Raw genomic sequence first — 14,456 nt, 5'->3', positions numbered from 1 at the left:
CCTGAATAGACACAAGCACTAGCTTATTTAGGGAAAATTCCTAACGTGCTTTTTATGTGGTAAATGATTTATGATGTTTTATGATGCTAAATGTCTGAACGGATCTATGGTTTGTTGCCGAGCGGATCTGGGAAATTTTATGTGTTCAGATTTCTAAACGTTTAATTACGGTATTAGAACTGGCATATAATTTTTCGAAGTAATAGGGAGATTTACACGTCGATCGTAAATAAAATCCTTCCTATCTTAATTCTCGTCGTTTCGCACCGAACGTATGAATTATTGTATAGATGGAAATGGAAAGAACCTGAAGTGGAGTCGGGAATGAAAATGGAAATGGGAACCAACAGCCCCCAGTGATTGAGCAAATACCTATGGTGGTACAAGTTGCACCCGAGTCGGTCACCGTGGCTAGAGTACAAACCATGATTCAGGCTATGTTAGCTGAACAAAGGGAGGAAATGAGGCAGATGTTGCATGAAAATAGGGACGAACCTACCATGCCCATCGAGCAAACCGAGCCGATTCTCGAGCAGTCGGAGGAAAGGAACTACATCCACCAAGTGAGTTAAGTTGGGACTCAAGGTGAACGAATGGATGGCCCGGAGAGGGGAAACGACAAGGATGGGTGAAGGTACAAGAACTTCTTAAGTCCAAGACCACCAAGTCTCTCAAGAAGCCCGAAGCCTATGGAAATTAAGGACTGGATCTCTGAGATGGAGATGGTGTTTGAGAGTTGCGACTGTAGCAATAAGCAGAAAACCGTCTATGTGGTCAGACAACTAAAGACCGGAGTCTTGAGCCGGTGAAGTTATTGGGAGATACGGTGCCCAAGGGAGAAGCAAACAAGATATCTTGGGAAGATTTCCTGGAGCATCTGAAAATGCAGTACTGCTCTGAGCAGGATCTACTAGAGATCAACAACGAGTTTCAAAACCTAAAGAAAGGAAAAATGAGCGTCACCGAGTACGCTGCAAGTTTTACGAAGAAGATGAAGCTTGTTCCTTACCTAGTTCCAACGGAACTTCCCAAGGTCAACAGGTTTGCCAATGGATTACCAGTGGACTTTGGTCCAATGGTCAAACAAGCAGCCACTTTGATAGCTGCCATCTGGATAGCCAAGAATGTTGAGACCCAAATAAGGGAAAAGGGTCTGGAGAAAGCTGAAGTTAGTGAAAAGAGGAAGTTTGAAGGATCCTCAAGACCCGATAATAAGGGAAAGTTCTCAAAGTCTATCCTGGTGGACCAAAGGAATGGAGCCAAGTGGTGTGAGAAGTGCAAGAAGAAGCACTTCGGAAGATGTGATGGAGAAGTGACGTGCTATAAGTGTGGTAGGACCGGTCACTATTCCAGAGATTGTACATTCGATAGAAAGAAGTGCTACGAATATGGAAGTGATGGACATATTTCAAAGAACTGTCCAAAGAAAAACGAAGCAACAAGACCAAATGCACCGCCAAAACCAAGGGCATTCCACATGATCCTCGATGAAGCAGACAACAACGCGAGGAATCAAGGATGAGGAATTCTTACCCGAAGATTGAGTTATGCAGTAGCCATAGTTTCGTATGATGTAGCCTAGTAGAGGCATAGTCTCGGGTGAACTTGAACACCAACGTAATCGTTTCAAGAAATAATATAAGACCTTAGTTTTGCTAATTGATGTGTTAAGTTGTTATGTGATTTTCTTGTATGGTGACTTGGAAAACGGCGAGACAATACTTGGGACGAGTATGAGTAAGTGTGAATGGTAGTAGAGGCCTATACTACCGGAAGTACAGGACTCACACTTGGATCAAGGAAAATCACAAGGTTACCAAGGAGCTAGTAATTGATTCTGTTTTATTCAAGTATGTCGTTACCATCTTTTTGGTAATGACTAAGAAGATGATTGTTATTCCGACCCTAGTGGTCATATCAAATCGAGTCCGACTGAGATGAATATGCTACGTGGTTTAGAGAACCAAGTTTGATGTAGCATCTAACTTAAACTAGAAGCTTGAAGTAAAAGACAATCAAAGCGATCAGTAGAGGTATCACGATAGTTACCTGTAGCTAGGAATGCTACCTTTTAAGATGTGATTATATCACAATAGAACATGACGGAAGGTATAGTTTGTTATCGAAGACTCTAAGAGACCTGATTCTAAGCGTTGCAACATACGATGATAGGTCATTAGAATATGACACATCGTTCCATTGTATTAATAAAAGAACTTATCTTAAGTTCGTATCCAGTGAGGATCGATATTGTGACTTGAAGGTCATAATTTAGAGTCTAACGTAAGATAGGGAGCAAGCACAAGATCGAGCACCACCTGCAATCAAGGAGTCCAAGAGTTAGATACTCATTCGAAGAAACAAGGAAGTTACGATTATTACCTAGGATGAAGAGATAACGTATGGAGTCATTATACTGCTCTGTTTCGTTGATGATTCCGGGACGTAATCATCCTAAGGGGGAGACAACTGTAACACCCATAGATCCGGGCTAGTCAATTTATAGATAATAAGGGTCGAAAATGACTTTTCAACAAAATATTATTTAGAACAAATAATCTTAACTAGGTTGTATAATATGTCTCAAGGGTTCCGTACATATAAAGAACGCCGAAATCCGAGTTATAACAAAGAAGTTATGGCCCGTCAAAGTTTTACAGCAAAACCGCTACATCACCGGGAGACGTAAATAATGAATTTACGATGGAGGACTTTTTAGCCTTAGTGATCTAAACCAAAGTTCTAGTATACATTAAACTGAGAACGTCCATAAAAAGAACGCCGAAATCTGACTTCGTATGAGGAAGTTATGATTTTTCTAAGATTCGACTTAGTAGTGTACAACCCGAAACTCGAATTTTAGTTCGAGCGGTTTTTGGCTTACGCAACCTTAATGAGAGTTTAATATTAATAGGAACTCAACGGTAAAAACATAGATGAAAATGGAGTCCGTATGTAGAAGTTATGAATTTTACGCGGATATTTAACAGTATAATCTCCTCTTACTATTAAATTTAAGACCGGTCGAGAATTAGCTAATGGAGTCTAAATGAGAGTTGTAGATCTTATTTTTACCTACACGTGGATATAAAGAACGTCAAAACCGGAGTTCATATGCGAAAGTTATGAATTTTTTAAAATCGGTTGATTTCCACCCTACGTGCGAGGCCACGTACGTGTTAACACCAGGTGAAAACTTGGAGCCTACGCAACACCACGATATGGTGAGAGGCACCACGCTTGAAGTCCTATAAATAGAGGCTCGAGGCTGCCTTTTTTTCTTACACGTTTCCCCACTTCTTTCTCTCTCTATACTCTCTCTTTCTCTCTCTCTCTAAGCCCTAAAACCCCCCAAAAAGCATAGGGAACCCCCTAGCACGAGGCGGAAGCCCCGGAGCGCCCGACGGCTCCGAAAAGAAGAGCTTTCGGCTCGGAAACATTGCTCCAACGAAGCTCGATTTTCAATAAAACTCGTTGTAAGTGAGCTATGCCTACCATATCTTTAGCATAGCTTATGTTTCAATATAGTAATGTTATTAGGACCTTATAAGGAGTATTTGGGATATTATTATGGGTTATATAAGTATTGTTTAACGCTTATATAATAGTAATAATAGCTAGACTATTAATTAGTATCATCAAACGTTAGACTAAACTCTAGTGGTAATGATACTAGGTTTCGTCAAGGGATAATTGTTTTAAGAGAAACGAAGTGTTGTCCGAGTGCCGACTCACCACCTTACCAGGTGAGTGCATGGTCCCTTTCATCTTACACATAGATATGAAGTATTTTATATAAACTACATGCTACGTGTGCATATGATTTTTATACTTGCTATCTATGTTGAATGAACGATTTTATACAAGTTTTAAATGATTTAAACTGTATACGTATTTTATATTTACAAATATATTGGGTATAACATGGGTAGATGAATGATGAGAGATAAAAGATGATATGAATGATCATTGGCAGCTATGGACTTAGTGCCTATTGAATAAATGTTGGTAGCTTTGGACTTAGTACCTGATAGATAAACGTTGGTAGCTATGGACTTAGTACCTAGACATTGGTAGCTATGGATTTAGTACCCGATGAATGAACTTTAGCAGCTATGAAATTAGTGTTTTACGAATGAGCATTGGCAGCTATGGACTTAGTGCTAGTCCTATAACCCTGGAAGCGAAGGACTTCAGAATGAACGAATGCAGGATAGATGACTCTTAGGGTATACTCTTAAGAGTAAGGAAGATAATGGGGATGGGTAATTGGGTTGATTATTTGATTGTTTAAACATAATAATTATATTATTGTGGGTTGAAAACCCTATGTACTCACCAGGTTTCCCAACCTGACCCACTCAATTTATTTATATCACAGGTGTTGATATGAAGTCACATTACACTGAGAGATTATGGAGATATAAATCACTATTGATAATGAATGTAAGTTCTATTTATGCTTATGTTTCTGTATTGACGATGACATCCCAAATGTTTTAAAATGAATAAAAATACTTTTCTTCGGAAATGCCTTGATAACGTATTTATCATGTTTTACTGGGAACAAATTCTGCAACATTTTTATTAAAAGAGATACTCTGATTTTTATAAAGCATAAACAAAATCGGTCTTTTCTGGCCATGAAAATGGGGATGTCACACTAGCTAACTTGAAACCTTAAATTTTATGGTTTAACCCCTATATAAGTTGTGACATCCCCAAAATCACGACCAGAAAAGACCGGTTTAATTTATGCTTCTAAAATAATTTCATAGTAATCCTTTGATTAAAAGAGTTGCGGAATTTGTTCCCAAAGCAAAATATGATCAAATAAGATTTACCAAAGCATTTCTTAAAGAAATGTATTTTCATTATATAACAAAACTCGAGATGTCATGTTCCGATAAATAGACTAAAAGTATAAACATAACAATACATACCTTACAACAGTTATTTACAACAGTAGGTCTATAATCCAAAAATAACTTGACAAGTCATCCAACTTATGCTCTGGCGCCACTACTTGTAATACAAGGAAAACTGAGTGGGTTAGGCTTGGGAGCCTGGTGAGCATATAGGGTTTTCAACCCACAATAAATAATTATATTTAATTTCATCAACCAACAATAACCCAATTACCCATTCTCGTTATTCTCACTTTACGTCCCTAAAACAATTACCACAAGAGACCTAGTCTAAGAATATGTTATCAGGGCGACAACACATGCATTCGGGGGTTTCCCTGCAATATATATCAAATAAGGCAACCAGGAGGGGGATGGAGTACAGCGAATGAACACCCAAGTTCATTAACACCTACAGGTGGTGAGCCTGCTAGCGTTCCACGAAACTGTCTAGAAAAGTATGTGGTTGTCATCTAAACTCCGTTAGATGACTGAATCAAAAACAACATCGAGGCCTCTCATCTTTTTATCACACGGCCACTATCTACCCATGTTCTACCCAACATTTTAGTAGATAAAATATACATTTTTATACATAATTTAAAACCTGTATAGTATGTTCATTCAAAACACACTCCAGATAAAAGATGAGACACACAAACATAACACATATTTCATAGAGAATAAATCATATCTATGAGATTAGAAGATAACATCGATACACTCACATAACACATATACATAGTACGTTAAATCAATACTTGTATAAAATCATGCATTTGAAAGAGATTATGTACCCCCTTCAAATCAACACCAATATATAAACACATAACACGTATTTCATAGTAAATACTTCATATTTATGTATTAGAAGAAAGTAACTACACACTCACTTGATCAGAAGATGATCGGACAACACTACGGCTTGTAATGGTAGTATTCTTCGGTGAAACCGGGTGATCTCCACAAAAATCGGGCTTCTCGTGGGTAGAGCTTCGGCTCGAAAACTCTACTTCTCGGGATCTTTGGGCTTCAAGACTTACTTCGGGGCTTGGGGATGATATCGGGGCTTCGGGATATTTCTTGCACGAAAAACGAGGTAAAACAGGAGAGAGAGAGAGAGAGAGAGAGAAGAGAGAAAATGAGCAAAAAGGCCGGCTGCCCTCGCACCCTATATATAGGGGCTGGAACCTTGCATTACGCTAGGCGTAACCTGGATAAGTCCGGTGACTCCCCCCCCCCCCCCCCCCCCTCTTTGGATAATATCCGAATTTATATTTGAATTTAATATTTTAATTATTTAATAAACTTAAAAAATTCATATATTCCTCATACGAACTCCGTTTTCGATGTTCTTTATATCCACACGTAGGTGACACTGCGCTCTACAACTTTCGTTTAGACCCCGTCGGCTAATTTTGACTTTATTTTTATTACTTATTTTTAATAGGCGGGACAAGAAAACTCCGTTATAAATTCATAACTTCTTCATTTGACGTCTGTTTTCGTCTGTCTTTTTATGGTTGCACTACTAATGACGAGACCTTCGATTCCCGTTTAGATTGCTTCGGCTAGATATCACACAATCTCATATTCGAGTTTGGGGTTGCACACTGCTAAGCTGAAACTTCGAAAAATCATAACTTCCTCATACGAAGTCAGATTTGGGAGTTCTTTTTATGCACGCTCTCGGTTTAACAAACTCTATGACTTTCGGTTAGATCACTAAGGCTAAATATCGCTCTATCTCAAATTCACATTTTACGTCACTCAGTGTCGTGCCGGTTCTGTCGCAAATCTTCGACATGTCATAACTTCTTCGTTATAACTCGGATTTCGGCGTTCCTTATATTTCCGGAATCCTTGTTTCAACCACTACAACTTAATGTAAAGATATCAGGCTTATCTCACACTTTAATTTTGACGCTCATTTTATTCTTAATTCATTAAATTATAATAATTAAGAAAATAAACACATGATTCACATAATACTCAAATATTTCATCATTAATACCTCAAAAAAAGTTACAAGGTTAACCTAGACTATTACATCAACGATAATGCCTAGCCTGGAAACGTGAGCGTTACATAAGCTCATTAAGTCCCATGAGCTTGACCTCTTACTAGCCTCCATATGCCCTAAACCCTAAATTTCGATGCTTAGCCATCATTTTGTGTCTTTGAGCTCTGGAGAAGAAAAGTTGGTGTTTTATTACTCATTTTGAAGGGATAGAATAATATCGAAGGTTCATTGTTTGGTGTGAAGCTTAGAGATCCATAATCATCTTTCCATTTGCAAGTTATTTGAGGTATAAAGATCTTATCTTGACGACTCCTTGTATGGATCTTCTTTTGGACTTGTTTTTGGCCGTTTTGGTCCCTTTTGGTTGGCTCTTGTGAGATTAGGTCATTTTTGGAGTCTAGTCTTTTAGATCTGGACATATAAGGATTCCTCAAGCTTAAAGGTGCACACTTTATGGTGGTTTTAGTCTTATGCATGAGTTAAGTCATTTGCTACGATATTTTGAGCTTTAGAGCCCCATGAAGCCATGCATGCATGTAAAGTCGGCAACTGTACATGGTAAACTACCTTAGGGAAATCAGATATGAGATTTGGGTCGGAACCTTAATCGAATAAGTGTTGAATAAAGAAAGTTGGTCAAGCTAGTGCGTACAATCCCTAAAGCGAGTACACTTAGCGTTCAAGCTGAGTATGCCCAGCGTACTAAGCAAATGGGCTTCAATATGTGGGCTTCTCGGTATTAGACCATGTTGGGCTTTTGATGAATTGGGCCTTGTTGGGCCATCAAAATTCTCTTGTTGGGTTATTGATATTTTAGTGGACTCTTTGGTTGAAGGCCCATGAAAGGGGTTTGGGCCTAATTTGGAAAATTGGGCCATAATTGGGCTTTGGGTGATTATTTTGGAATTTGAGCTTTTTGGACATTTGGATTGGGCCTTGGCCTCGGGCTAAGTTAGGGAAAGGGTAGAAAAGACTTTTACCCTAAGTTTGGACTCTTAGTGTGGGTTGGGATCTGATTACTGATTTGATGATTATTTTGTGATTGTTAGCATAGAGATTTTAGCGGGCCAACAGCCAGGGATTCTTTCTATGAGTTTTGACAATGCGAGGTAAGTTTTCTCACCATGTTTAGCGGGTCTAAGGCACCAAGGCCAACATTTTGTGATTTAATCTAATATGATATGAGGATTGATACACTTGTTATATTTGGATTTTTATGATGATATTTTTTGGATATTAGTTTTATTAATTTAAAAATGAAATTTTTAGGTCTTATTTTTAGGACCTTACATGGTATCTTTGATACAACCTTTCAATAAAATAGTCATAATGTTAGTGTAAATTATACGAATGGTCCCTCTAGTTTGGGGCGGTCAAGCTCTCTAATTTTGTTTTTTTTTTAGCTCGGTCCATGCCAAACTAGAGTTTTGAATAATCAAACTAATGTCCTTATCCACCGGATCACGAAATATACTCGTAACCCATATGTTTGTTGAATAATGAAACATTTTACTTAATTCTTAAAATAATATTTCTTAAACAAAAAAATATCTACTGTAGCAACTTTCAATTGATTTATGACTATCGATTGTAGTGATAGCGAACAGCAATTGAAAATTTTCTTCCATTTAATAAAATGATTTTTTTTATTTATAAATGGAATTTGAAATTGCTTGATGAAATATAAATGGATTGGCATCATAATTCTAGGTAGAAGACTGAAAGTCTAAAACTTGACTCTGCGAGTACTAAGTAAAACGATTTAGCCTTTGGTCTCTTTTTGGATTTTTGATTGGAATTAAAACTAAATGTTAAGCAATATAGAATATAAATGTATAATTCTAAAAGTTATACGGGGCATGTTATAAACGGATCGGATCGATGATGATCCATGCCCGACATTTTAATAAAAGTGTTAGTGGGTATGAGTCGTTAACGAGTAAACAAATCAAAAATTCCGCTCCAAACTAGGGATGAGCTTTTTGATTGAAAAACCAAACCAGGACCAGAACCGGTTGGAACCGAATAGAGGTATTTGTTCCAATTTTGGTTCTTAGTTTATGGCTTATTCAGTTTTTAGTTTTTGCGGTTTCAATTCGAACAACTTCTTAAATAGCATATTTCTTAGTAGAATCGAAACCGAACCATTTGAAACCGAATAGTAGTATTCGGTCCAATTTTCAGTTCTTAGTTTATGGTTTATTTGGTTTTGGTTTTTGTCCTTTTTTGTTCCGGACCGATTTATATGTCTACTTCAAACCCATATAATTCTTACATGTTCTAAACATAGTAGGGTTAAAACTTGCTCTCTTATCGGGTCTAGGTGAGATCAAGTTGGTTGAGTGATATTATAAAATATTATGAGAAATAATTAAATCAAAATAGAAATAGAAAAATACAATATAGTTTTGTCAATTCTGTAGGGACTAAATGCTAAATAAAACCAAACTATAGGGGTCATCTGAGTTTAAAAAAAGAATTAGGGACTAAAACATATGCCATCCCAAACCATAGGACCGTTTGTGTAATTTAAAAACTCATGGTTTTCTAACTTTCAAAAGATCGGAATCATTTATCCCTAAATTGTTCAAAATTTTCAAATAACACCTCAGACGAGTGAGGTTGATATAACGGGTTTTTAAGGGTTGATCACTTTTATGACTAAAGACAAAGTAAATGTAATAGTGCTCAAATTGATCACAAATTGATCGTTTTACTTTGTGAAATATATATTTCTTTTACGAAATACTTGATCTATGGTTTTATTGTAAAATCATTAAAAATATCGTGACTCTTTAATGTCATTTTGAGAAAAAAAAAATTGATTCTCAATTGATAAAAGCAATTTTGCAATAGAAAACTAATCTGTAAAATATGTATTTATTTAATGATAAATATTCAAAGCTGATTATTTTATAATTTTTTTTTTGTTTTAGGTTATTAGCCCTTTTTAATTTTGTAATTCGTTATTAAATATTATTAGTAGAAAAATAATATGATTAAAAAAGCAATTTAACTTGTTATAAATAAAAACGTAAACGAACCGCATAATCTCAAATAAAGACTTGTATATGTTCGTTCATTTAAATTTAACTAAACAAATGAACATACACAAACACATTAAGATACAAATTTTATTATTATTATTATTATTATTATTATTATTATTATTATTATTATGTTCGTTTAAAAGATTATTGTTTTCATGATCGTTCGATTTTGTTTATAACGTATATAAAAGTTTGATGACATTTTAAAACTTAAAAAAATATATGTGACTAAATGAGCGATAAACTAAAAGTTAAGTGAGAAAAAATGACCTGAATTGATACACAATTAAACAACTTAAATTATATTTACACAATTAAGCAATTAGACCTGAATTGATGTATATGTTTAAACCTATTCCATAAAAGGTAGCAGTTTAAGTTTTTCTATAATATGTTTACATATATGAACCAAATAAATTTTTTATTGAGAGAAACTTCACCAGAATGAGCATTCTAGAGAATGAGCATGACTCATTTATGAGGGTCCGAGTCCACATTTTACACTGCCTTTGTAGGCTGTAGCCCGTAGCCATTGCTCTAAACTCTAAAGATTACCAGATGCGTTTCTAATTACATTGTATTTATTATTTTGGTAAAGTCAAAGTAAATATAAATCAAAACTCTTGTTCCATTTATATTTACTCATAATAAAGTCGTATAATAAATGTATAATGTTCTTACATTGGAACATAATGTAATAATATTGTTTACAACATTCGCTTATTTTCCTCTGTGGTTTCCTCCTGATTGGTAAACTTTGATTAATGAAATACTCGCGTATGGCAAATTTGCAATAACAGCATCTCCTACCAACAAAAGCCCATCACTTTCACGAATACTTTGAGCTAAAAAAATTGTTTCATACAGGCGCATTAGGCACCCAAAGTTGAAAACCGAATACAAAATATTTAATCAAATGAACATACATCACAACAATGGTCTGCTAAGGGTCAAATAATAATGGAGTGTCAAAAAAGGGACAAATTTTTGTAAGATTGTTTGTAGATAAATGGTCTCAAGTCCTAGGAGTGTACATAAAAAAGTACAAAAAAGATTTTATATTAAAAAAAAAAAAAAAAAAAAAAAAAAAAAAAAAAAAAACACAACATTGTTTCACAAAACCCTTTTCATCTAAAAACTCTTTGCATATCCACTTGTTTCATTTGCAACCGTTTCCCACACACTAGCCATCTTCTCTGCATACCCTGCCTGTTATCATCAATAATTTGTGTACTTTATAACCCAAAAAAAAAACAATATTCTTTCTGATTGACTTGATATGAACATAATGACTTAATGCGTTAAGCCAAAAAAAACTTGGCTTAAGGTATTAGATAAGTTACAAAAAGGATACCTGGTTAACAACAAATCCTTTCAACATGCCAAAGAAGTCATCATGTCTTTCTTTGTCAAGTCTGTGAAGCTCATTCTTATTATTCTCCTGTAAAACACAATTGATAAGAAATTTCAATTTTGGTAATTTTGTTGTTAGTAATTATGATTAATGAAAATACCTTTATCCGTTCATATTCTCTAATTGCACAATTTTTAGCTTCATCAGTAACCCTCATGGTTTCTTTCAACTCCTCGATTTTTCTAACTCTAGACCTGTCACCACCAAATATCTTGGAAGCAGCTGCTTCAAGCTTCTCAATCCTGGAATTTAAATTTGAAAGCTCTGAAAGAAGAGTTTGAACTGTCAACAAAGCATTTGATCGATCTGCATATGCATTGTTCACAGCTAACATTACTCCAAGATATTCATGAAGCTTATCCTGAAAAAAACAACAGAGGCCAAGTTTGGACATAGCTGAAAGATTAAGGTAGCAGATGTTGTTTGTAAAATATTAAGGAATGTAGCAGATACCAAATGTTTGACAGTTTGTGCATTCAACTCCCGATATAATCTGCTGGCTTTAACAGCAGATGTAGCTACGTTTTTCATATCTGCAGCTCTTACTTTTTGAGAGTTGAACATGGCTTCCTCGGATTCAAATTTGGTGAGTTTCACAAATGCCAGCCCTAATTGCCCCAGGGTCTCTCCAATGTCTTGTTGAGCTTTAACCAGAGATTCAGCCTGGAGTTCCACAAGATGAAACAAGAATATGATGAAATCTGTTTTCTACATCAAAGAGGATTAGGAGGAGAAACAACAGACCTGTTGAGATACGTTACTCAACTCCAGCTCGAAGTCCTGCAGTTTCTTCTTCTTCTCCAAAAACTCCTTATCCTCTTCAACCACCGGTGGCTTCGTTTCACCCCAGTCATTTGTAACCGACTGTCTCAACTCCTTGAAAATCCTCAACAAATCCCTCCCTCCTTTCGCCGGCTGTGAGACCTCGTTGGGATCAACAGCTGCAGACACAACGGACTCCCCAAACAATTGCTTGGGGAGCTTCACTGCCCCATCAAGCATCCTTGACGCTACATCCGTTGTCTTCATCAATGGCAGCTTTCCTTGCACCTGAAGAAACACTCTCAACTCCTCACTTCTCCTTATCACCGGATGCGCAGCTAGCTTTCTCAAGTATTTCTCCAAAGCCATTCTCCTCTGCTCAACAAACTCTTGCTTTTGCATAACTTGGCTCTCAACGACACTTTTATCGGGCCTCAACGGGATAAAAAAACCTCGGTATGAATCCGATAACCGGTCTGATAACGTCACAACGTCTTTAAACCGTCGCCGGACGCTAAACTCGGTTCCGTTAAACTCCGGTAGATTTGTCCATGTGGTAATCAAGTACGTCACAAAAGTGTTTCCGCCGGGAACAAGGGAATTTTTTAGATCTTGGTCCTTCTGCGGATCCGTAACGGAAATCTTCAAGTAATCGGAACTGGAAGACGGAGAAGACGTGGACACAACACCGTGACCATTAATTTGCTTGCCGTGGTCACCGTCGAACGATCTGAATACCGCATCCGCATAAGAAGGGGGTTCAAGGAACGAATTGAACGCGTTAGGGCTTTTGTGGGTGGACGGCGAAGATAACAAAGGATCATCATCGTCGGTGGTCGGTATTTCCGCAAACGGCAAGGATGAAGAGAGAGGATGGTGATGTTGACTACCATCTCCATTTGCACCGCCGTTGGATCTGGATGACGAATTGTTATCGTTATTAATATTATTATTATTATCGTCATCGTCAAGAACAAGAGACTCCATTTCTTCGCGAGATGCATAGAGTTGGGCTTCTTCGAAGCCCTGATTCTCGGATCCCATCATCTATTTATCGGAATCCTCAATTGATCGGAGCAAAAAATACAAAATCAGGATATCGATATTGAGGACAATTTGATTTTGAGTTATACTATCTCATATCGATGAAGTCTGATTTAGATGTGAGGGTGGGGATTTAAGTTTGACGGCCTGTATTCGTGGCGGAGATCAGCGGCGGAGCTGCTTGTTTCCGGAGTTCACACTTTACACGGCAAGGATGAAGTTATCGAGTGAGTCGTATTTCTTTCCTTTTTTTTTCTTTATTAATTGTTTTATATTAATTAATTTTCATTTTCATTTTCATTTCTTTTTCATTTTCATTTAATGTTATGAGGAGCCAAGTAGGAGATTTGGGCCCACCCTTATCTTGCCTTCTAAACGTGAACTACTAGGAATAAAATAAAAAGGAATAATGAACTTCATCTCTAAAGTTTTCCAACAAATTTAGATTTAGGCCGAACGTTTAATTTATTGCAAAGATGATCCCATGATATTTTAAAACATATTTAGGCTATGTTTGATTTGGTGTTGAATAAGTCCGATCAGATTTTTTTATCTGACTCGGTACGATCAAGATGTTTGATTTGCATCTGACTGGGTCGGTACCTTTGACTCGGTCCACAAAATTGGCTTATTCGGTCTAGTAAAATATTAATGTTGACTGAGTTTGGAACTTTATTTGCCCTAATTTTCCTTTCTCCTCTTATATACCATGCGTTCCTTCTTTGCCCACCTTTGACGTATGCGCCTCCAACCTCCATATGTGTTACTCCTCCCTCCTTCGACTGATGCCAATGTCTATGTGTGTACTAGGGTTAACAGAATAGTTGTCACCATATTCCTCATTTTCCTAATAAACAACAACATGTCCATCTTCTTTCTATTCTTGCTGATTCCATATTCAATATTCAACATGGATTTTGTGTGTTTGTTATCGATTGTTTCAAATTTGGGCTTCATTTAATGAATCCTCATTTGAGAAAGTCTAGATTATTTGCCTTTGATGTTGATTCTCCATCCACATAAGTGAAGTGTAATCATGGCGACACCAAAGGACATAAAAGTGATGTGTGATTAATAACCATTCATTCCTTTTGGCCTAAACTTCTATATTTAACTGTTATGCATTACTTCATTTTGACTTGTTTGCTTAAATCTTTTGGATGAAATGACACAGAAAAAAACATTGCTCTCAGTTGTTTAATTCAGTAAGTTGTTAAAAGTTGTTACCAAAATTAAACATTATTCTTGTTCGATTG

The 14,456-nt window shown here is 36.5% G+C and overlaps 1 protein-coding gene across 1 annotated transcript; it reads right to left on the bottom strand.

Moving 5' to 3' along the window:
- Positions 1-10,916: 10,916 nt before the first annotated feature.
- LOC145028377 (sorting nexin 2A-like) lies at positions 10,917-13,459 on the bottom strand. Its single transcript, XM_078977059.1, has 5 exons — positions 12,139-13,459; positions 11,848-12,057; positions 11,495-11,755; positions 11,335-11,421; positions 10,917-11,189 (listed from the first exon to the last, which is right to left on the bottom strand). Exons 1-5 carry the CDS (start codon positions 13,201-13,203, stop codon positions 11,112-11,114), a joined length of 1,701 nt encoding a protein of 566 aa, XP_078833185.1. The 5' UTR covers positions 13,204-13,459; the 3' UTR covers positions 10,917-11,111.
- Between the last annotated feature and the right edge of the window lie 997 nt (positions 13,460-14,456).

Source organism: Lactuca saligna, chromosome 2, assembly GCF_052625555.1.
Source record: "Lactuca saligna cultivar CGN05327 chromosome 2, ASM5262555v1, whole genome shotgun sequence".
NCBI classification, from domain to species: domain Eukaryota; kingdom Viridiplantae; phylum Streptophyta; class Magnoliopsida; order Asterales; family Asteraceae; genus Lactuca; species Lactuca saligna.
This window is presented reverse-complemented; position numbering and strand designations above follow the sequence as displayed.